At 44.9% G+C, this 22,697-nt stretch overlaps 1 protein-coding gene across 7 annotated transcripts in view; it reads right to left on the bottom strand.

Moving 5' to 3' along the window:
* Nucleotides 1-22,697, bottom strand: part of IRAG2 (inositol 1,4,5-triphosphate receptor associated 2) — a 1,211,571-nt gene that overhangs the window by 791,046 nt on the left and 397,828 nt on the right. For all 7 annotated transcript variants that reach the window (XM_085652757.1, XM_085652760.1, XM_085652761.1 and 4 more), the window contains one exon: nucleotides 15,023-15,100. In XM_085652757.1, coding sequence (XP_085508883.1) covers nucleotides 15,023-15,100 — 78 coding nt within the window. The remainder of the gene's footprint in view (nucleotides 1-15,022; nucleotides 15,101-22,697) is intronic.

The following is a 22,697-nucleotide window of genomic DNA, read 5'->3' as shown; positions in this document are numbered from 1 at the left end:
TAGGGGTTTAATGGCCGCGGTTACATCGTCTACTGTTATAGGAGCTGTGAGTAAGTCATCGCATTCGTCAGACACCTTTGCTAGGGGCAATGACTGGAGGTAATCCCTTTGGGCATCGGAGTCTAGGGTGTAGCCAGTGTAAAGGTTTAAATAGAAGGAGCCAAAGAGCTCAGCTTTGTCCTCATCTTTGTATGTGATGTCCTCCGTTGGTCCCTTAATGCCACCTATATATTCTCTTTCTCGTTTATCTTTCAATTGTCTGGCAAGGTGTTTACCAATTTTATTGCCCTGGGTGTATGATAGATGTCGTAATTTGGGGAGTGTAAATTCCTCCCTATTATTATATATAGCCCTAAGTTTGACCCAGATTGCCGTGAGGTTGCGTAAAGTTTGCCTTGTGGGGTTGAGTTTATGGGAGTGCTCAATAGCTGTCAACTCATTTTCCAGTAGCTCTCTCTCGCTAGCCCGCTGTTTGTTCGTTCAAAGCCGCATTGAGGGCAATACATTCCCCCTAATAATAGCTTTAAAGGTATCCCAGGTGGTAAATTCCGAAGTGTCCTCCGGGTTGTTAGCAGTGAAGAAATAAGTGATTGCTTTTCTCAATTTGGTACAGGACCTTTATCTTGGAGAAACAATGGGAGAAGTACCACCTGGGGGTAGTTGGGGCGTTTCCATACCAAGTGAGATTAACAGACAGCAGGCTGTGGTCAGACACTGCGAGGGGGTAGATATTTGCATCCTGTAAGGCCCCCTGCAGGTTCTGACTTATGAAGATATAATCTAGCCGCGAGTATGTACGATGAACATGTGAATAGAAGGTGTAATCTCGGGTCTGTGGGAAAAAAAAGAATGCGCCAGGCATCTAGGAGGCCTAAGTCATGTAAACGCTGTTGCGTCACCCATGTCCGAACGCTGTGTGTGCGTACTGTCTAAATCTTTCTGCAATATCAAATTGAAATCACCCATAAGGATTAGTGGTCACTCTACAAAATCTGTTAGTTTCCCCAGAGACATGTGTAAAAAGGCCATCTGCCCAGTATTAGGGGCGTATACTACTGCAAAGTTGCTGAGTTTCCCTCTTAAGCATCCTTTAATCATAACCCAGTGACCTTCCTTGTCACTCTGAACTCCCAGCGGCTGGAATTGTATGGAAGAGCGAAACATGATGGCCACTCCCCTAGGTTTCGTGTGGGCTGAGGACCTATAAATTAGTGGAAAATGTTTGTGTTTGAGGCGCGTGTCCTCGGCTCGAACGAAGTGCGTCTCCTGTAACGCTACTATGTCGAGGTGATGGTCGATAATGTATTTCCATACCTTGTGACGTTTTTGGGGAAAGTTAAGACCTTTAACATTCCAAGTTCCTATAGTAATCGACATCATGTCGCAGGTAAAAGACTACCGCCTACCCACAGCTCCAAAATTCCACACATGACTCCGATCCCAGTCCTCCCTCCTGAATACTCATAACACCAGCTCTCACAACTGTGCCCTCCCAAAAGTCAGAGTTCTCGTCAAAAGTAACTGTTAAAAAGCCACCACCACAGCCCTCCCATACCCACCCCACAACCCTTAAAGAACCAAGAACAAACATAGTCAAATAAAGAGTACAAATACTACAGTAGGTCCCTCTGTGTGGCCGAAAAGGGCCTTCCAGGGACCAGGGGGGGCAGCAGATCCGAAGGCCCCGTCCACACCCGTCTCGGCAGAATCTTCAGTCAAAAGCATATTTGTGCGGCTAATGGAATCAACAAGTAAAGGCACGTTTTAGTAAAAGTCCATGCTTAGCTAAACGCATCAGTACCAGCATTGGTGAGTTCAACCTAAGGAAACATTCTGGGTAACAGCCTGTACCTACAGCCAAGATTATCTCTGTTTTACAGACAAACCTCACTACAGAAAAAAGATAGGGAAGCCATATTGGTCTCACGTGTAGAGTTCACAATCCCTCTGGTCTCTTCTCTTCTTGAACAAGTGACCGAGGTCTCAGGGACGAGAGCAGCCATGAAGCCGAAGAGCGAAACATGCCTTGTGCTCAGAGTTCGCATCGGCTCTTGTTGTGCACCAGCAAACGGTCCGCAGGGCGTCAGTCGCCATGGCGAATATACAGGAGACACCTTGGTGCAGGCTGGAAACAATCATCAGCGCCCCCTGCATGTTCCAATATTCCACTTAGAAGCCGATGCAGAGCCTCGGGTAGATTCCCCATTTTTACCTTGGGAGGGGGCATCTTCCTCAGAGGGGAGGCCAAATGGGTAGGTCCATCTGTACCGGATCTTATCTCGTAGTTTCGTGGTGACGGGTCTGAGCAGCTGTCTCCATGCCAAAGTAGATGGTGCCACATCTTGATAGATGGTACAAGAATGGCCTTGAAATGAGACGGAGTCTTTCGTCCTAGCTACCTGGAGAACTGCCTCTAACTTTATAGGAGTGGAACTTCGCCAGAATGTCGCAGGGTCGCTTCTCGTCTCCGTGCATGCGGATCCCCACTTCGGTGAACTCTGTCTAGTTTGATTTTATGAGTCTGTGGGAGCAGGATCTCAGAGAACAGACCCACCAAGAAGGCCTCGAAATCTGGCCCTTCCGCGTTTTCCTCCAGGTCTCGGATTCGTATGTTCTCCCTACCTGCTCTGTTCTCGAGGTCCTCCGTCTTGAGTTGCGCTTGATGGAGCTGATCCTTGAGTGTTCGGACATCGTCTCGGAGCTCCTGATCCCGGTGTTGCAACTCGAGGTCAAGGACTCTAATGCCCACTGAATCAAAATCCTTTTGACGGGAGGTCAAGCACTCTGTCATGTCTGACCGCAGTTGGTCTATGAAGGCTTTGATGTCTTGGCTGATGTCGTTGTGGAGGTCAGATTTGAAGTCTTGGAACATGGTTAACAGGTCTGCCTTTGTGAGAGCCATTGTTGTAGAGCATGCGTCTCCTCTTCGCGTAGACCGCTTTTCTGAGGTAAAAAAGAAGTCTGAGACCTTATTCGGCGTCTTGCTCGTCGTCTTTTTAGGTGGCATATGGCTCAGACCTTCAAAGTCGTGCAGGTGTATTGAGGATAGGTTGTGCAGGGTACAGACTGGTGAATAGCATGAAGTGGTGGCAGAAGTGTAGACCCCCTTGTCGCAAAACCGGTATCTCGGAGCTACAGAAGGTATCTGCTCATGAATTCAGCCGTGCAGACAGTCAATGCACAGGCAGGGTCAGTTTTGCCACATGGCGGTATAGCAAATAGGTGTGCGCCTGTACCCTTGATAATAGCGGGAGCCATGGGATGTCGTTTCTTCGTCTAAGAGGAGCCAGTTAGAAAGAGCTGAAATAGTTCTTTGATCGAGTTTTTTGCAAGGTTAATTCGTTTAGCAAAGATCTCTTGTTTAAGTTTTTGAAGCAGCTGTTTGTAGTGAGCTAAGCTGAGTTTGTATTCGTTCTTATCCTTATCACTGTATTCCTTCCTCCAGTTTCTTTCCAAGTGCTTGCAGACCACTTTTTGATGTCTCAGTTCTTGGGAGTACCAAGGGGAGGATGGACGTGCCCTATTGGGGTGGAGGAATTTTTTGGAGCCAGCTGCCTCACACCAGTTAGTATATGGCAGAGTAGCCTCATCGAGATCTGTAGGGAAAGAAAGAGGTGTCACATTTAACAGCTCCTGGAATTCCTCGGCTTTTACCTTGTTCCAGGCTCTGCTCTTTAGGTTGTTTTTGCAGTGCAAATGCGTTGTACGCATGTGCTGAGTGGATGTGTGCTTGTGAATGGTACATTACATGAAATATTTGAGGTTCTATTTTGGGAGACCCAGGACTGACTGGAGGAGCATGAGGAGGTAAAGTAGTCAACCCAGACAGGTTTGTGGACTGCTGCATTCATGGGACCTGGGTGGGACACACTGGAGGAAGGGAGAGCCCAGTCTTTCAGTATACTTCAAATGGTGCTTTTTGATTCAGAATGTGATCACTGGAAAGGGGACTGTGCAGATCTCTGAAGGAGATGGAGCTGATAAGAGAATCAAAGAGAAGGGCTAAGTTCCTGGAGTAACCATTTGACTTGTGTCTTTCGACCTTGTGGCTGACATCCAGGAGTGAACCTCTAGTCACTCACGTGGCCTGTGTTGCGTGGCTATCAGATTTGGAGTTTCTCCTGCTGTGACCACATGCTTTCTGGAGGAAGGGCAGAGGAGAGGGCACTTAAAAAGGAAGCCGAATCCCAACATAAACTTGAGACTCCACCCTAAATCCCATTTGGTGTCCCAAAATGGACAATAGAAGGAGGAGACGGTGTACAAGAATTCTGCCTGTGACTAGGGCTGGAGGCTAAGGTCTCCCAATCTCCCAGCTGGGTGAAGAGACATCACCAAGGAAACCCAAGATCAACTGCACCTGGAGCACTAGCTTCTGTCTGTTTCCCATGACCATAATGCCCTGTTAGGAATAGGAGAGCACTGAAGGGAGCGAGATCCAGGGGGAGATTATGGCGACTGGATCTCTGAAGCAGGATGTGAGGAGACTGCTCTTGCAGTGATTGGGTCATACCCGGAATAGAGAGGGAAATCAATGACCCCATACACCAGGTGGGGACGCTGTGAAGATTACTGTTGTGCCTCCCTTAGGGGTGGACAGTAAACTCCACTCTGCCGGCGTAGTTCCTGGAGTTTTGCCTAATCCGCTCTTTGCTTGGAGTGTGGAGTTTGGCAAAAACTCTGCCAACAGCTGCGTGGCAGAGTTTACTGCCCACCCCTAGTATTTAAAGGAACTTTACCCATAGGTGCATGCTGTGTGTATTACATGCCGATATTTGCATAGTTTACTAGCTGTAAGGAGAGTCCTGCCCCATTCTACTCCAGTCACTTGGTGGCCCAGAGGACCAAGCCATCTCACTATGCAGTCATTCAGCTCTCCTCAAGTCCCACCACTCTCAACCTGCTGCCGCTCTTCTCCCGGTCACAGCTACATGGCTTTGCAGTACAGGTAAGAAGGACTAGTTGTGAAGCCAGTCAACCATGGCTACATAATGGGCTTAAAACTGGGGTTAGTCTCTTCTTGCGCGGGTCAGGAAAAAGTGCATCTTTTCATCATTTTACAATCTTCCTCTGGGACATGAAAGTCCTCAGAGTTCAGCAGCAGGCTGGGCTTAAACAGAGACCTCTGATGGTTGCATGAGGAAGGGGGGAGGAAGAGAGATCCTGTGATAGGTCGGTTGTGCATCCCTTGTGTCGCAGGGACAGTATCATCCCTCTGTAGGTCACCTTGGTTTGCCACTCCAATACGGACACCATTACCATCCTTTTGTGTACCTGGGACATAGTTTCCCTATGATTCTCTGTCACAACATGCCCTTTCCATTCATCTGTGCACCCTTGTAAAATGCCTTTCCTATCCCTGTGTGTCATGTAATCTGCATGTCTATCCCCTTCATTTGTGTGCTCATGGGATACGTGTTTTCCATCCTTGTGTGTCAGGGCAACTTTGCCTTTCCGTCTGGGATGGAGAGGTGGAGAGCGAGAGAGAGAAATGGAGAGAGAGAGCGAGAGAGAGAGCGAGAGAGAGAGCGAGAGAGAGAGCGAGAGAGAGAGCGAGAGAGAGAGCGAGAGAGAGAGCGAGAGAGAGAGCGAGAGAGAGAGCGAGAGAGAGAGCGAGAGAGAGAGCGAGAGAGAGAGCGAGAGAGAGAGCGAGAGAGAGAGCGAGAGAGAGAGCGAGAGAGCGAGAGAGCGAGAGAGAGAGCGAGAGAGCGAGAGAGAGCGAGAGAGCGAGAGAGCGAGAGAGCGAGAGAGCGAGAGAGAGCGAGAGAGCGAGAGAGCGAGAGAGCGAGAGAGCGAGAGAGCGAGAGAGCGAGAGAGCGAGAGAGCGAGAGAGCGAGAGAGCGAGAGAGCGAGAGAGCGAGAGAGCGAGAGAGCGAGAGAGCGAGAGAGCGAGAGAGCGAGAGAGCGAGAGAGCGAGAGAGCGAGAGAGAGCGAGAGAGAGCGAGAGAGAGAGCGAGCGAGAGAGAGAGCGAGAGAGAGAGCGAGAGAGCGAGAGAGCGAGAGAGCGAGAGAGAGAGCGAGAGAGAGAGCGAGAGAGCGAGAGAGCGAGAGAGAGAGCGAGAGAGAGAGCGAGAGAGAGAGCGAGAGAGCGAGAGAGCGAGAGAGCGAGAGAGAGAGCGAGAGAGAGAGCGAGAGCGAGAGAGAGAGCGAGCGAGAGAGAGAGCGAGAGAGCGAGAGAGCGAGAGAGCGAGAGAGCGAGAGAGCGAGAGAGCGAGAGAGCGAGAGAGCGAGAGAGCGAGAGAGCGAGAGAGCGAGAGAGCGAGAGAGCGAGAGAGCGAGAGAGCGAGAGAGCGAGAGAGCGAGAGAGCGAGAGAGCGAGAGAGCGAGAGAGCGAGAGAGCGAGAGAGCGAGAGAGCGAGAGAGCGAGAGAGCGAGAGAGCGAGAGAGCGAGAGAGCGAGAGAGAGAGAGAGAGAGAGAGAGAGAGAGCGAGATATGGAGAGAGAGATGGAGAGAGAGATGGAGAGGGAGAGAGAGATATATATACACATCTCCTTCCCCTTAATTTGTGTTTCCCGGTGACATGACCTTCCCATCTCTCTCTGTTAGGGAGATATGCCCTTCCTAGCCGTGTGTAGTGTGCCCACCCTTCACATCCTTGTGTGGCATATGCAGCTGCATCAGTATTTCTGACTGGCTCTTTGCAGGTTACCGTGTTATGCCACTCTTCTCTTGCCCGATCATCCCTAAGCTGCCACACATATGCCATTCTGAGCCCTCTTTTTAACCAGAGAAATTGGAGAATTCTCTTTGCACTGTTGCTGTAACCTGTTCTGCCCATTCCCCTTCATGTATCTGAAATACACTTTCCATTCGTCTGTGTGGCACTGAAATTCCCCACCATGCATCACTCACGGACAATAAACTACCCTTTAAAAATAGTAGCAATAACGACTTTCAGGCAAATGATGTTAAAGTATTAATTCTACAATTGGAATTTAACTAGCTACTTGTTGTTTAATGGGGCTAGATTGTTAAAATCATCATTTGTGCATCAATTTTACGTAATCTATACCGCGCATAAATTAAAATATGCTTGTAATTTGGTGAATAGGTGATTGACCCATAATAGTGTAAGTACATTTTGCAGCTCTCCTGTACCACACAAACTACATGCATGATGGTATCTGCACATATACTGCTCTGCCTACTGACTGCTTAGATTCACAGTCGTACAGTCTGTGGAGTCTCCCTCCCGCCCTAGGCAGAGTGACTATGGTTACCCCCCCTATGCAGATGGGGCAACGGAGAAAAGGCAAAGAGGGTGGTCTGGTTAAAACTGTCATGAGGGGGAAGAGGCCACCATAGTTTCCTGTGCGACTTGAGCCCTGACTGAGGATTTGCACCAAGAGCAACAAATGCCCCTCCCCCAAACTGTGGGAGGATCTAAGGGGCATACCCGCATCAGAGGACCGTTGAAGACACCCAACTGCTGTTTCTGCAGGACGGCGTGTGAGCAACCAGGGGACACAAACTGCTACACCTGCAAAGCAGCTTGCATGCTATTCACTGGAAACAACCGCTGTAGCCTCCACACCTACGAGGGGTGCGCTATTGGAGAATCCGGCCGAACAGGTCCTGCTGGTGAGGGTAAGGCTGGTTAATAGGCTCCAGGGGAAATTGTCGGTCATGTAGCGCTTTGACACTGGAACATTTTAGATTTTACATGCAGTTGGAGTGGAACTCCTGTGACTCGGACTACTTGTGGGCTTAATCTGAATGTCACCCATAGTGAATGGGAAATAACCATTGGTGGGAGAGGAGTTAGACTCAGGAATCACCTACTAAAACATTAGGTCCCCCTGACCTCGGGGGACTGTACATATTGTTTGTAAATGCAGTAATTCACTTTGTGTTGGTATATAAATAGTATTTGTTTGCCTGGCCAATCATTTATTGCTGCTATTTAACATATTTAGAGTAGTTAGCCTATGTTCACCCCACTGTGACTACCTCACTCGCGAGAAGCCCTAGACTGCTCTACCATTGAGAATCAATTGCTGAAGGGTTACCTGGCCCAGTTGCTTAAAATCCACATTAGGTTGGGCCATCAGGAGTAAAGGGCCTCTACACCCACAGTTGGGTCCAGTAGCTCTTGCTTGCACCAGGGCCTTCTGAACGGGGGTCTGACATGGGTAAACAGAAACTGCTGCAAAGGTGTGTATGGTCACACATTAACCTTTATCCCATTGGTTAGGGAGGGGCTGGTAGTCAATCCCACTCTCAAACAGTGCAAGGCATAAATGTGGCATCACTGGTCACCCTCCTCCGAACACTTTCTGGACTTGCATAAGAACTGAAGAGAACTGGACCTACTTTCTGTGACCCAGGACAAACCCTGAGGGGCAGACTTGGATGCCAAGAGTCAGTCGGCTGACCTCATGCATGGCTATCAGGGCAGCAAAAAGTTGCAAGAGGCCTTTTTCCTGAATTTCCTAGATGACCAGTACTTACTGGACTTGACCTGGAACCTGCTGGTTGCCTCCTGTTGAAGGATTTCAATCTCCAAAAAATAGACTCGAAAGGTAAAAATATTGATCGGGAAAAGGTGCTAAAAGCTGCTAACAAGCGAGTGGACTTCCCTGAATATGAAAATTGAATTTCTCCCCCTCTGAGCATTTCTGGTCAAAACCAATGGCTACAGCAGTACCTCGTCCACAGCCTATCCAACTTTGTGAAGACTTCCTTGGATACAGCCTGCTGCCTTGCACAGCTGAAGGATTAGGACTTCCATAAAAATGCTAAGTCTCCAGGTGAAACCTCGAACAGAGCCAAACCTGGCCTGTGTATCCGTCCCAGGCTTTGAGCTTTTTGGTGACATTTCCACTTAAAGCTTTAAAAATCCATATCTCCAGTTTCCCTTATAGGTTTTGTCTCGTTTTGGTGTCATCAATTCACTCATTAAATTTTACTCTTTTTGTCTAATTTGGCGCAGGATTTTTCTTGTTTGGTGTTTTGACTATTACTGTTTTGGTACTGCATAAATACTTTAAAACTTGCCCTAAATTAAGCCCGCCTGCTATGTGCGGTAGGTACTAGGTGGTTGGGCTCAGCTTAATTTACTGACTTTGAGGGCTCACCCTGACCAGTGCTGTCATTATTTCTTGACGCGGCCAGTCACCCACCCAAAATAATAATCCAATTTCTTACAATCCATATAAAACTAAATATTGCACATAAAATATACAAAAAGAATACTAGAACTCTTGCTCCTTCCTAACCACAGATCTGACCCAAAACAAACTTGTAGCGCATAGTCTCCAAGCGCTATATTTTAACCTAACGTTGGCGTCTGTAGCCAATGTTAGCCTGCAAACACCTGTCAACTCTAAAGAGAACTGAAACAAGGCTCACAGATCGTTGAAGATTTACTTCAACATGAACAGCTCAACAGCAATGCTCATGAACACAGATTATCAAAGTTAGCATTAGCCCTTCCACAAGGGACGCACAACCAAGAGTAGCTGGTTTCACAGTCTCAAAATAAATCAATTAACTAATTAGTGATGCACAAACCATATATTCACTGAAAGCAGATTGACAAAACTGTTGAACAAAAATGATGTATCAGTAATACTGGACATCTGGGTAAATGTAGTAGTCATTTCAATGGGAAATGTGCTGTCTGAAGGACAGTACACTACCCAAAATATTCTATTTTTTTTATTTTTTTTTAAATCGTCTGCCTCATGTCCATTAAATGTAGGCGGGTCACAAAAGTTTGCTTCACTAAAATCTGGGGTTAAAAGGTTTGGGGAGCACTGCTCTGAAAGAAGCACTGCAATCTTCAAAAGGAGGATACCTGACATTCCACTTACAGTACCCTCTAACAGTGACAGTTTTGGCAGACGGGAATTGCATGAGAGAGAGTGAGCTTCCAGGTGAACAGAGACCTTAACATTCTCCCACAAAGCCCACAGCCATTTTAGGAGGCCTCACACATGTGTAACCCAAAATGGAGTTAATGCACACTATTAATTCGGCACAAACAGACCTCACACTCAACCGTGACATAACCAAACATATGCATAAACACACCTTCATACATGCCCATACATACAGCAATAATAGACTTACAAGGTGGAATCTAGCAGGCATCTCCCCAAGGAGGAAGTCACGCATTCATGTCTGCAACCAGACAAGTTTATTATTGATTTCTTCATAGCCAAGTATGGTTTTCCAGTTAAGGCTAAAAGAACTAAAAGATGAGTAATGCACTACAGAGCTGTCACTTTATCTAAAATGTCCAGCATTAAAGCCCATGCCTTATTTACTAAATTCTACAGTTTCTTAAATTAATGTTTCCCAAACATTACTCAGAACTAAGCAGCTGCTGCAGATCCTTAACAGACACATACTGTTATCTATTTTGCATATACCCCCCAATATCGGAAAGAGGTTTCTGGACATAAGTCACAAACATCACTTTTGATTATTATACATCTTCAAGTTTAGGCCATTTTAGATTATTCAGGTTTGATTGTGAATATTTGTCCCACATGCACCATAAGGTCTCGTTAAACTCAAGGTTGGAAATGACCATCGGTTTCATGGCCTTCCCCCAGATGTCTGCCTTCCTTTGTTGAACTCATTCTTGTTGGCCATAGGACTCTGCACATTTTACTTCTGCTAACAAGTGGTAAAGTGATTACCCTTTTAAACATAGCAAAAATTGGCATATACCCAGTTGCCATATTTAATTTACATACGAGTCCCTACTATATGGTAATAAATGTACGCAGAGCCTGTAAATTAAATGCATCTCATTGTGCCACCCACTACAGTAGCCCTGTAAAACATGTCTCCAGGACTGCCAATGCAGCTTGCAATGCAGTTTTAAACTGCCATTTCGACCTCGCAAAACCAACTTTTGCCAAGCCTAAATCTTACTTTTTAATACTTATAAGTAGGCTTTCCTGTTTTCAGTTTCTGTTTTTGGTAAATTCTGGTGGGGTTTTTTCAGTTTTTTCAATACCTTAGAAAACAGTGGTTATCAGTGGTTACACATTTTTGCGCCATTAAAAACAACAGAAACAGTGTTTTTCCGGTGTTTATGGAATTTTAATTTAATTTTTATTATTGCGCATGTGTATAGGTAGTGTGTGCACAGGGTATATATGAGGACAAAATACATTTTTACTGCACCAGAATGGACTACTAAGTCAATAGCATTCTTCATTAACTCTGAAGATTGTAAAGATGCTTTCAGCATACACTCTAGCAAGTGACAAGGATATCTTACAGGGAAGCACTTCAGCTCAGGTATCGATTTTGACAGGCCATCATACAACTTGTTCATATACGTAGCTGAAATACTGCAAATACAAACAATATCACTCCAATCTTAATTGAACTTGGTAGGAACTTTTTTCAGCAGCATTCGAAGTGACACTGTTCCATGTTTACCAAATGCCTGGCGTCATGTTTTCACCACTATCTCAGATGCTTGGTGACAACATTCGTTTCACACATACCTGTCACTACATCTTGCATTGAATGTTTGAAAACTGGGCTGTTTGGCAATTCACTTACAATCAATACTGACTCACTAGAAAGGGGGACAGATGTATCAAAGGACTTCACCCATTCTCTGTCTGTGGGTAAATGTGATGCTACATATTAGAAAAGATTCTGATTAATCCAGCCATTTCACCTATCAGTGAAGTCAAATGTAGCCAAAATTTCAAATATGATTTTGATATTTCCCAATTCTCTACAGTTTATACAATAACTAAATAAGACCTAAAAATGCATCTAAACACTGCATCTTTAGACCAAAGACCACAAACCTAAAAAAAGCAGAAGGAAGAAGAGACAATGTTTCAGTGACATCCCTAAACAACAAAACTCAAGCAGAATAATGTTAGCCCAGTCTCTCTTGATACTACCTTGTATAACAAAGTTACATTGTATTGGCCCCTTAAGGACGAAATAAAAATGACTCTTTCACTCATCTTTTCCTTTCTTTGAATGGCACTTAGTTTGTGGTTGCAAAGGTGTTTTCTCAGTGTTTATATGATTACACCAGTGATGGCTATTTTCCTTTCGGTGGGGTTTTATCAGTTATTATAGGTTTAAACCTAAAACCAAATAGCCTACTTATAAGCCAATCCTAAACAAGGCCCTAAATACCTACAGGGCTGGGTGCATGGTATTTAAACAAGCATTTGCAATGCAATAGGTCTCGCATTCACGTGAGTTTGAGCTATTGGCATTGTAAATGACAATGCCTTTTATTGATGTTTTGGGTTTTAAAACATAAATAAAAGGCATTGTCATTTACAATACTTATAGCTTAAACTCTCGTAAATGTGAGAGCCATTGCATTGCACTGAAGGGCCTTCTCAACCGCTTGTTTATTGTAAAATGTAAATGTAGGAAGAGACCATACTGCGTCTTCAAAGTAGTGAAGATGTGTAAGTGTTGTACATTACACCGACACAAAGTGTGAAGTGAGAGTTCGATACGATCTGAGATATAAACACGAACATGCTCCAACACCTTTCGCTCTGTGATTACACTGTTGCAGCTCAAGAGGAAGAGCGGTGGGGCTATTTCCGTCCTCTACTGGTTAGAGTGTGCAGTGTGGGATTGCGTAATGTCATTGCTATCTTTGGCCTAACAAAAAGACACTCCAGCTGTAGTAGGGTCCTGGCTTCACCTCCTGGTGCAGGGCGGGCTGTGCTTTATGGCAGGCATGGAGGGAGGGAGGTATGGTCTCGACTTCAGCTCTGGCCTCGTACGCTGACCCTGCTATTACTAGTGAGCAAGATGCGCGGAGGTGGTGTTGTTGGTGGTGGTGGTGGTAGTGGTATTGGTGGCGGTGGCGGTATTGGTGGTGGCAGTATTGGTGGCGATATTGGTGGCGATATTGGTGGCGGTGGCGATATTGGTGGCGGTGGCGATATTGGTGGCGGTATTGGTGGCGGTGGCGATATTGGTGGCGGGAGTACTGGTGTTGGTGGTGGCGGTATTGGTGCCGGCCATGGTATTGGTATTGGTATTTGTGGTGGTATTGGTAATGCTGGTGGTATTGGTGGTGGTGGTGGTATTGGTGCTGGTGGGGGTGGAATTGGTGGTGGTTGTATTGGTGGTGGTATTGGTATTTGTGGTGATAATGATGGTGGTATTAGTGGTATTGGTGGTGGTGTTGGTATTGGCTTTGGTATTGGCGGTGGTGGTATTGGTGGTAGTAATGGTGGTGATATTTGCGGCAGTGCTGGTATTGTTGATGGCGGTATTGGTGGTGGTATTGATGGTGGAGGTATTGGTGGCGGCTGTATTGGTGGTGGTGGCGGTATTGATTTTCGTGGAGGCTGTATTGGTGGGATTGATATTGGTGGTGGTGGTTGTATCATTGGTAGTGGTAGTGGCATTGGCGGCGGTGGTGGTGGTGTTGGTGGTATTGGTGATGTTGGTATTGGTGGTGGTATTGGTAGTGTTAGTATTGGTGGTGGTGGTTGTATTGGTGGCATTGATAGTGGTGCCTGTATTGGTGGTGGTATTGGTGGTGGTGGTATTGGCAGTAGTATTGGTGGTGGTGGTTATGGTGGTGGTGGTGGTTATGGTGGTACTGGTGGTGTTGGTGGTGGTGTTAATAAAACAGGCTTTTGAAAACAACCCATCAGGTGGCTTTAGTACAGATGACATGGAACACAGATGTGCTGTTATCTGCTTCAGCCCATTAGCACACGATTATGTGCTACCTGGAATTCACGACTTAATTAGCTAATCATTGTAAATCCATTTTACTTGGGGGGTTGAAACAGACACAAGATAATGCTGGGTTAAAGTGATTAAAAGCGGCCGCCGCCCGTGTTACGGTGGTGGTCGTGCTGCTTAAAAAAAAAACACAAGCGGTTTCAGCTGAAGCAGTGAATGTCCGGCCTGCAGTAAGAGAAAATCAATAACGTAAATAGTGCTTACAGAATAAATAACAGGTCCTGTGTAACAACTGAAGTAAAAGGGCCAGTCACCATGCGAGGGTACAAATGAAGACAAGGCTGTATTAAGGAGGGACAAACAAGCCTATTAACGAATCCGAAGGCAGCTGTTATGAAAGACAATGACAAGCCAACGAAAAACATGGGAGGAGAGTGGGCGAAACTTCTCTCCCACGCTCTACTACAACAGTCTCGCAGAGCGAGCAGTGCATGCATGCTGCAGCTAGGCTTGACCTAAAAATAGGACAAGCATATTTTATGTTTTACCTACCCTGGCAGTGAAAATTCAACAAACCATTTCTTCACTGTGGCAAGGTTGCATATATAAAAAATAGTTTACAGTATTACCTTTAATAAGTGCTAAATTCAGGTTGGGAGTACGTAGAAAAATGGTTCAAGGACTCATTTTAATAGTAAATTAAAATCCAACTTAATGGTTCAGTTAGATCTTATTTTAGTTTTTTTGGAAATTATACTTTTAGAAAGTTGTCATGTTCCTGCCTAAAACCAAAAAGCTTTCCTACCAGTGTCTAGCTGTCACCTGACCACTGACCACTGACGGGCACCCCTGCTCTCAGACAGTCGACAAAAGGCCCTGGGAGTGGGTATAGGGGACTCCTCCCTTGACAGGATGGCCGGCCTGGAGGGCTGTGCCCAGCCCGTTGCAGTGCTTGAAATAATGCCTATCTTTTCGATGACAAATTAAGCTCACACACAGGCCTTCCTCCCGTGTGTTATAGCCTATTATCAAGCCATAGCCAACCCTCTCTCAAATGCAAACTCAGAAATGCTTTCCCCTCACTAAACTACTGATGCAATGTGCCTGCCACCATACAACCGCTCTAAGAATGAGTCTTAAACAGAATTAAAACCACTCATCCATAAACTCATTTGAAGAATTCTTATCAGATCTAGTGAAAAATCTATATAAGCTTGGTGTAAATTCATACGTCATGGAACAGGAGGTGGTCAGTATGTGAATATATTTTTCTTTTGTTGTTTCAGCAGATAATGTAGACCTTGTGCTAATTTTGTCTTTCCATACGTTATGCTCTTAAAATGTTAAATTAAAAATGCTTACTTGAAGCTCAGCAACATTGCCCAATACTTCTGCCATCTTCCTTTGAAGGTTATCCACTTCCACAGCACACTGAATATTCTGATAGGCAAATGTTAAAATTAACAATACGTTAAACATAAAGCAACAAGCTAGTAAGCATGAACATTTCTCTCAATGCAAACAAAAGAAATTTAACTGTAACTTATTTCTAGCAAACACCACAAATGAAGCTTAAAAAACAATTGTTTAACAAGAACAGAGCATACTGACCTTCAACCAAATGAAGCTTGCTTCGTGGCAGGATTAGGGAACAAATATGCACATATTGCAATGAACCTAATCTTCTGAAATAGAAGCATCCACAAGGACTACGGAATACTGCCAATCAGACACGTTCATAGGTGCAAGCCCAGCACCAGCAATGTGACAGGCCGGTACTCAAAAAAAGAGGATTAAGGGACTGTCCCATGGGTCTGCTCTTAGCTGGGCAATGGAAGAATAATTCTGCTCCAAGTTTACTTAATGTCCCAGAGTTCCAGGCATCAAGTAACTGCAGAGTTGCATGTACGCTACACATCATTTTGACTACAGGAGAGCATTACTGAACAGGTTGACCAGTTACTCTACCTGAACTAGTGCCATCTAGTTCCTAGGAATCCCTAGGACCTGCGTGTTTTGGATGACCTAAATTGAGGGCTTGGTGTCCAAACCGCTTCCAGACATCCCCACAGGATATGTCAACCCTTAGACCTACTAGGTCTACAGTGCCACTACCAACCCCTGTATCCTACAGTGGTATAGATAATTTCTGGCAACCACTAAACATTTTAACCCTAAATACTCAGGGATCATGGAAAACAGTACAGTGCTTTTCGCTCAGTCACTCCTGCCTACTTATTCTCAGAAAGTACACAAGAGGGCAATCAGGACATTTTCAATAAGTATTCATTGGTCCAGCGTCAGTCTTGTGTAAAAATATTTGCTGCGACAATAAGGAGACAGAAGCATACGAAAGAAATCGCAAGTACTCATGTGGTAAATAGAATATACATTTCTACCATACTGCTTAAAAGATGAACGTATACCGTTCAGATAAAATAGTAGCATTTGCATAATCCTATGATGTGCCCTAAGTAATTTGCCTGAAGTACCTAACCCAAATATGTAGGCGCAGCATGTATGTGTGTGTAGATATCTATTTATTAATCTAGCCAATAATCCCCTAGGGATGAACCAGTCCCTTCACCTGATGGTTGAGAATGAAGAACCCCATCTCTGCTTCGAGGAGGACGCCCTGCAAGGGATGTCAGACCGCTGCATATCGAAGATTCAGCATTCAGGACCCCGTGCAAGGAAATCTCTAGTATACAAGACCTTTATTCCCACCTGCAAATTAGAGTGTTCTCTCCAACTCCAGGGCTTCTTCTAGAATTGATATTTTTTTTTAAACAGTCATGAATGTTTTGAAAACAATCAAAGGTTTTTCCAAACAAATGCGATTTTGCACAGTTGGCTATCTGCCAAGAATGAAAAAAAAAAGTCACCCTTTTACAGAGTAATTATGCTGTGCCTAAGGACATGTTTATATACGTCCGGTACAAGGATTAGGATAGAATATTAAGAGCCTGGTGTTGGAGAGACAGGGGAAAGCTACTAGGCAAAAGGTCACCTGTTTCAGATCCGTTATTGTCATGTGGATGGGACAATGTATGTTAAAAGGGGTATAGATGACCGGACTAGCCTAAAGGACATGACACCCACTCTACATCAGAAGGACAACAGGGTCAGGTGAATAATAATAAAGCTCAAGCTATAAAAAGCATAAAAATCATTTGAAACTAAGATACTAAAAACGATATCTTTAAAAGCCTGCTAAAAAATGTCCATAAAAGAAAAGCTATTTTCCCTAAAAGCATTCAAAAAGGTCCTCTAATCTTGTATATGCAGTTCTTATTACACTGAGCACCTTGAAAGCCACTATGTTCAGTTAGAGCAGAGAAGAAAAAATAAAACAGTCAGTTCCAACCTTCAATTTGGTTAATGTTTAAAAAAACAAACACTAAACAGTTCCCAGCACAGGAGATTGTTTATGAATCATGCGCTGAAGACTCAACTTTGCTGAAAATCGTATCCACAGGTGGCAATCCTTCCAGAACTTCCAGTATCATGTCAAGAGAGCAAAGATGGTCATCTCCGGTTCCCACAGCAGCCGCTGGGAAGAATTAGATGCCTGCACGCCTGGGACCGATGCCTGTACCTCTGGAGCAGAGCAGATATTCCTTCCAACAGGAGTGGAAGCACCCCTTGGAGGCTCCAGAAATGCCTTCAACATGGGAATACGCTGTAGACAACTGTGCACGTAGGCCTGCAAGGGTTCCAGGTGCACTTCTATGTCCGGCGGCGCAACCGATGGAAGTGCCAGACACAGGTCTAACATGCAGCCAAATCCACAGAAGAGGCAACAGAACACAGGCAGGACACAGTCTAGCCAGAACAGTTTAAAAGACAGGAACCCATGCTCACTCCGATCTCGAAACTGAGACGTACCCAGGTAGAACACCATACGCTTACGAAAATGTCGTTCCCGCAGTGTTCTCTCCATGTCTTGAGGGATTGAGACGTCCACTGCGAAGCATTAGGATTAAAATCAGGATTTCTGCTACTGATAGCGGGAACAAAGGAAGCCCTCCAAAAACGCTTTCAAGTACGGAGTGTATGAAAGCTGGAATTTCTTTGAAAGGTTTTTCAGATCCAAGGCGCTTAAATAAGGGTATGATCCCACTCGTATCAGACATGTTAAAGATAAAATGAACCATTTCGACAAAATGGATCAGGAAGTTCATACGGACCAGGGCCTGTATCTCTGCTGAAGACCTTGCAACCTGGAGATCAAAAGTCCCCCAGGCTGAAGTTACGGCCACATTTTGTTGAAACAACATTGCTTTCAGTCTGCTCAGCGAATCAAACCTTTTACTGGAAACTTTTAATGAAGGCCACAGTGGTGCCTACCTAACTGTGCAGGTCGGGGCAAACAATACTTGCTAACAGCAAACAACCCTGAAGTTGCCTGGTACCATCCCACAACAGCCTTGATCATTCAGCATTAAATAACTCCCATTCGAGAGCAACTTAAAAAGTGGAAGCCTTTCATGTAGCAAGATAAGTTCGCTTTTGACGCATTAAACACCCCAAGAAGCGACACCTCTTTGCAAACTAAAGACCCACTTAAAGCATTTTCACAGTTTTGTACCACTTAAGAAAACTTCAGTGTCCTTATTTCTGCATCTATATCTGTACTGCAAGTCTTAGGTTTCCTGTATGTACCCTCACCAAACGCTTCATACCTGCCTGTTTGGATGTATCTATAAGGCAGTATTGGAACTGGAATGTTGTGATTGGTAGTATGATATAGCCATGAATTAACCACTCTGTAGACGGTGACTCTGCTACTGTAAAAGGTAACTTCTCTACTTTTTCAGTGAGCAGCATGGTGTACTTTGCATCTCTGCATGCCATTGTGGTAAATTTTAATTACCTAGACTTAATTTATGCGGTAAAATACAATACTAATAACTCAGTAAAAATAAGAGGCAGAATCCGTGGTATTCGAGGGTATAATAGGGAATTTATTCCTTACAAAGGAATGATGGTTCGAACCAGGCAATCGAGTTCCGTCACCACGAAGGTTCAGGAAGGGATCAGCAATACATTATTGACAGGTTATGGCATATATAGTAATGCATTACAGTAAAGACAGATGCAGGAGGCGTAACAGCTGATAAGAATACACATACGTAATAGAAAAGGCGTTACAATAGGCGTGCATAGAGGCGTATACTAAAAACGTCATTATGATGATGACATGTGGGTGGATCAATAAGAGAATCCTGCAAAGTCAGCAAAAATACATGGCAGAGATGCGCGCGCAGCCGCATGACGTGTGATTGACGTATAACTAGAGGGTGAAGGGAACTTGACATTTAGCCCTACATGAGGAGACAGAAGTCTGGGGTGTCAGGACAACCTAGTCCTAAATCATATCTAATATCTTGTGTTTAAGGAACTATATTATCTGGAAGGAAAGGTCTTCTCGGACAGATCCTATTCTATACTGACTGCTAGTGCGTGTACAAGCGTCTAAGTGTCTACATGAGATGCGAGGGGCATGGGCCTACCATGGTAACGAAAGTCATGAATTACTTGCACGGAGACAGTAAGGCCGGGCCCTTTGCTCTGCAGCTGGAGGGATGTTTACCTAAGCTACTAGACAAGAATGCATTTCTTGAGGAACGGAACAGATAACTTGAAGGCTGAATACAGTTTTGGCAGGCAACAGGCCGGGCTAGGCACCGTTAGCCGCGCAGGAAGTAAGACAAAGTTCATGGATACAGATGCAGGTCCAGGCTGGAGCATTCAGAGGCAGAAGCAGGAAAAAACTCGATTGGCAGGATTCAGGGCCTACCTTGCCCGAGCTGGAAAACGTGAAAAGTATACCATATAAAGACGGTGGCAAGGCATACTTAGGAACGGAATATCTGGCCCATTCATGGCAGATATGAAAGAGTACATATTAACGTTGGACACAATTGTATTTGCGTCTTCATGGCTTGAAGTGGAGGGAACATACATGTACTTGTGGCATGTACATGGAGCCGTTGGGGTCTAGATAGGGGACACAATTGACCATAAAAATTCATATTTCCTCATTCCCTCCTTGTCCCCTACGGACCCTCATGAAATATCGATCTTTAGGAATCCATCAATCTGTTCATGTAACATCATTTGCTCTTCTTTCTTCTTCCGGGATCTTGAATGAAAACTTGAACGTGGAATACACGATGTGGCACACAGGCCGCAAATCGCTGGTCCACATTGTAGACATAGGCAGCAACTGAATACTATGAGAAGGCCAATACCTAGGAAGGATAGGACTTTCCATCCCCAGGCTGACAACACGCTCCAGAACCAACCGGACCATGTCCAGGTGCCTGCATTCTGATGTATCTGGTTTGCAATCTTGTGAAGACGAGTTATGGCTTTATATACGGATGGCGCGTTTTCTGGGATGAAAACACAGCAACTTGATCCGATGACCCTACAAGCTCCGCCCCTATCTGCTAGGATGACGTCAAGGACAAGACGATTTTGAAGAACAACAATCCGCATCGCAGACTGCTCCTCTGTTAAGTTGCCTAGGGCAGAGGTAGTTTCATTCACTACTGCTTCAAGGGTTCTGGTTAATCTACGTATCAGTTTACTGTTTGAGACAACACCTATGTAAGGAAAGAGACCTTTATTGAAGTCTGTATATTGTTCCCATGCTGTTTCGGTGTAGTCAACAATCGGGATATCTCTCTGGGGTCTATGGTGTACTAGGTTGGTATTTCTATGATAATCAGGAGGGGCTAGGAAAACAGGTGGCAGAAGGAATGCAATGTAACAGGTACCATCCCAATCTAGGGGTAGGTGTATATATGCGGTGTGACCACAGATGAAGTAGGAATGACGGGAAGCTCTAAATGTAGACTTGCCTTTATCACTGAATTCGATCACAGTAGTACATTTACTATGACCCAGGTGTACTGAACCATTCTTTCTTACACAGAATTCACCTTTGACTGGTAATACGGACATAGCAGGCAAGACTAGTGTAGCTTCAGATTCAACATTTAGAATCATGAGGTTAAGTGTAAAGTTACCTAATCCATATACTTCATTTTCTAGGTCAGTTCCTGTTCTTTTGGGAAGTCCCTCCTTGTTAGGATAACAGGCTTTAAGCAAAACTAAGTTCAGGTTTCCCCATACCCAGTTGCTCTGGTAAACTACAGTGTTTGAATCTAAAGAGTTAATCACACTAAACCATGCTCCACAGGAACCATTGTGTGTGAACGGATACGGAAAGAGAGGCAGAACTCCTTTGTATTTCTGATAGGGAGGGAGTCGGCCACATATCCAACAATTTGTAGCATTGCTGGTCTGATGGGAATGATGTAACATACTAATTAATGTGTTGTTGCGCAGCGCAAATCTATAGGACAACTCATGTGGAGGTAGTTCACTAAAAGAATGTTCGGCAGTAACATTATAAGCACGCTTGAAAATAGGATAGTACATGTGTAGCAGTATACTTGCAGCAATAATAAAAAGACTTAGAAAAAACAATCAACAATGTCACTATACAGTGACTATGAAGTGATTTACAGTATGCATGTTTCTTGAGCTGTTTCTGTCTATTTCTCTCTCTCATTCGGTCTAGAGGATACATGTCAAAGACTTAATTCAACCGATTCACCTTGGAGAGGACTTAAACAATCGAATTGTCTGACTTGCTAGACCTTAGTTTCAGTTTATAGTTTTGAGATTCGGTCCTTTCAACCAGGGGGAGTTTTGAATCAGTCTCTGGAAGGGGGCAGGGCTGAGAGTTCAGTTCGGATGGTAGTCCATGAAATTTCTTGATATGACTCGAGTGTAACCAACCCTTGCGACCTTCGACCTTCACTGCTGTCCTCGTCGTTAGGAGAACCAGCTTTGGTTGTAGCCAGCGAGGCTCCAACGGGCTCCTCCTGTCGAAGTTTCTGACGAAAACGAGATCTCCCGGAACTACTTCATGGGGCTTTACCTCGGTGTTGTCGGGAAAGGCTGCAGCTACCTGTGAACGGCAAGATTGTAGTGCAGACATCAAGGAAGCAAGGTAATCTGTCAGCATATTACAATCAACATCAGTTATTTTACGAGGTATGGGCGTCCCCCACATATTTGGTGGCCTACCGAAGACCACCTCGTACGGGGATAGCCCTGTGCGAGAATGTGCTACCATTCTCATGTAAAATAGTGCAACCGGTAAGGCTACTATCCAGTCGACACCTTTCTCTCTACAGATTTTAGAAAGTCGTATTTTCAGGGTCTGATTATGACGTTCCACGAGACCTGCTGCCTCGGGATGTCGGACACAGTGGAATTTCCATTGATAGCCTAACAAGAGTGAAATGTGTTTCATTAGCTCGGATGAGAACGGCTGGCCATTATCTGAGTACACGATACGGGGCAAACCATACCGTGGGAAGAATTCACGAACTAATTGTTTGGCAGTAATCGGGGCAGTGTAATCTGAGACGGGATACGCCTCTGTCCAACGGGAAAGAGCGCATACAACTACGAGGACATATTTGAATCCTCTACATCGTTCCATCTGGATATAATCCATATGGAGGACTTCAAAAGGGTGATCGGGAGGTTGAAATCCACCCTGCTCTACAGGTACGCCTTTACCTGGATTGAACTGGCAACAAATCATACAAGTTCGGACTTTCTGTTTGGCTGCAGCTCGTAAGTGTTTGTTGAACCAAATGTGTTGAATACTGTCTAACATGGCTTTTTCTCCTAGATGTGCTGGACTATGTATTGTGTTAATGATAACTTGAACCATTGAGTCGGGGAGAAACCATATAGATTTTCCCTTCGTCATCCATCCCTGATCTGTTTGGATCCCTCCTAATTCAGTCCATTTCTTTATTTCCTCTGGTGTAGCATGTGTCTGTATGTCAATTACATCAAGAGCGGGATCCTTAACTGTCATGCAGTGTGTCGGCGTCGGAACTATTGTTTTTGTCAAGTCAGTTGCATGAGTCTGATTCTGTGCTGTTTGCTTAGCTGTTCGGTCTGCTAGGTCGTTACCCTGGGAAATAATATCGGTGAC

This window comes from Triturus cristatus, chromosome 4_1, assembly GCF_964204655.1.
Source record: "Triturus cristatus chromosome 4_1, aTriCri1.1, whole genome shotgun sequence".
Taxonomy (NCBI): domain Eukaryota; kingdom Metazoa; phylum Chordata; class Amphibia; order Caudata; family Salamandridae; genus Triturus; species Triturus cristatus.
This window is presented reverse-complemented; position numbering and strand designations above follow the sequence as displayed.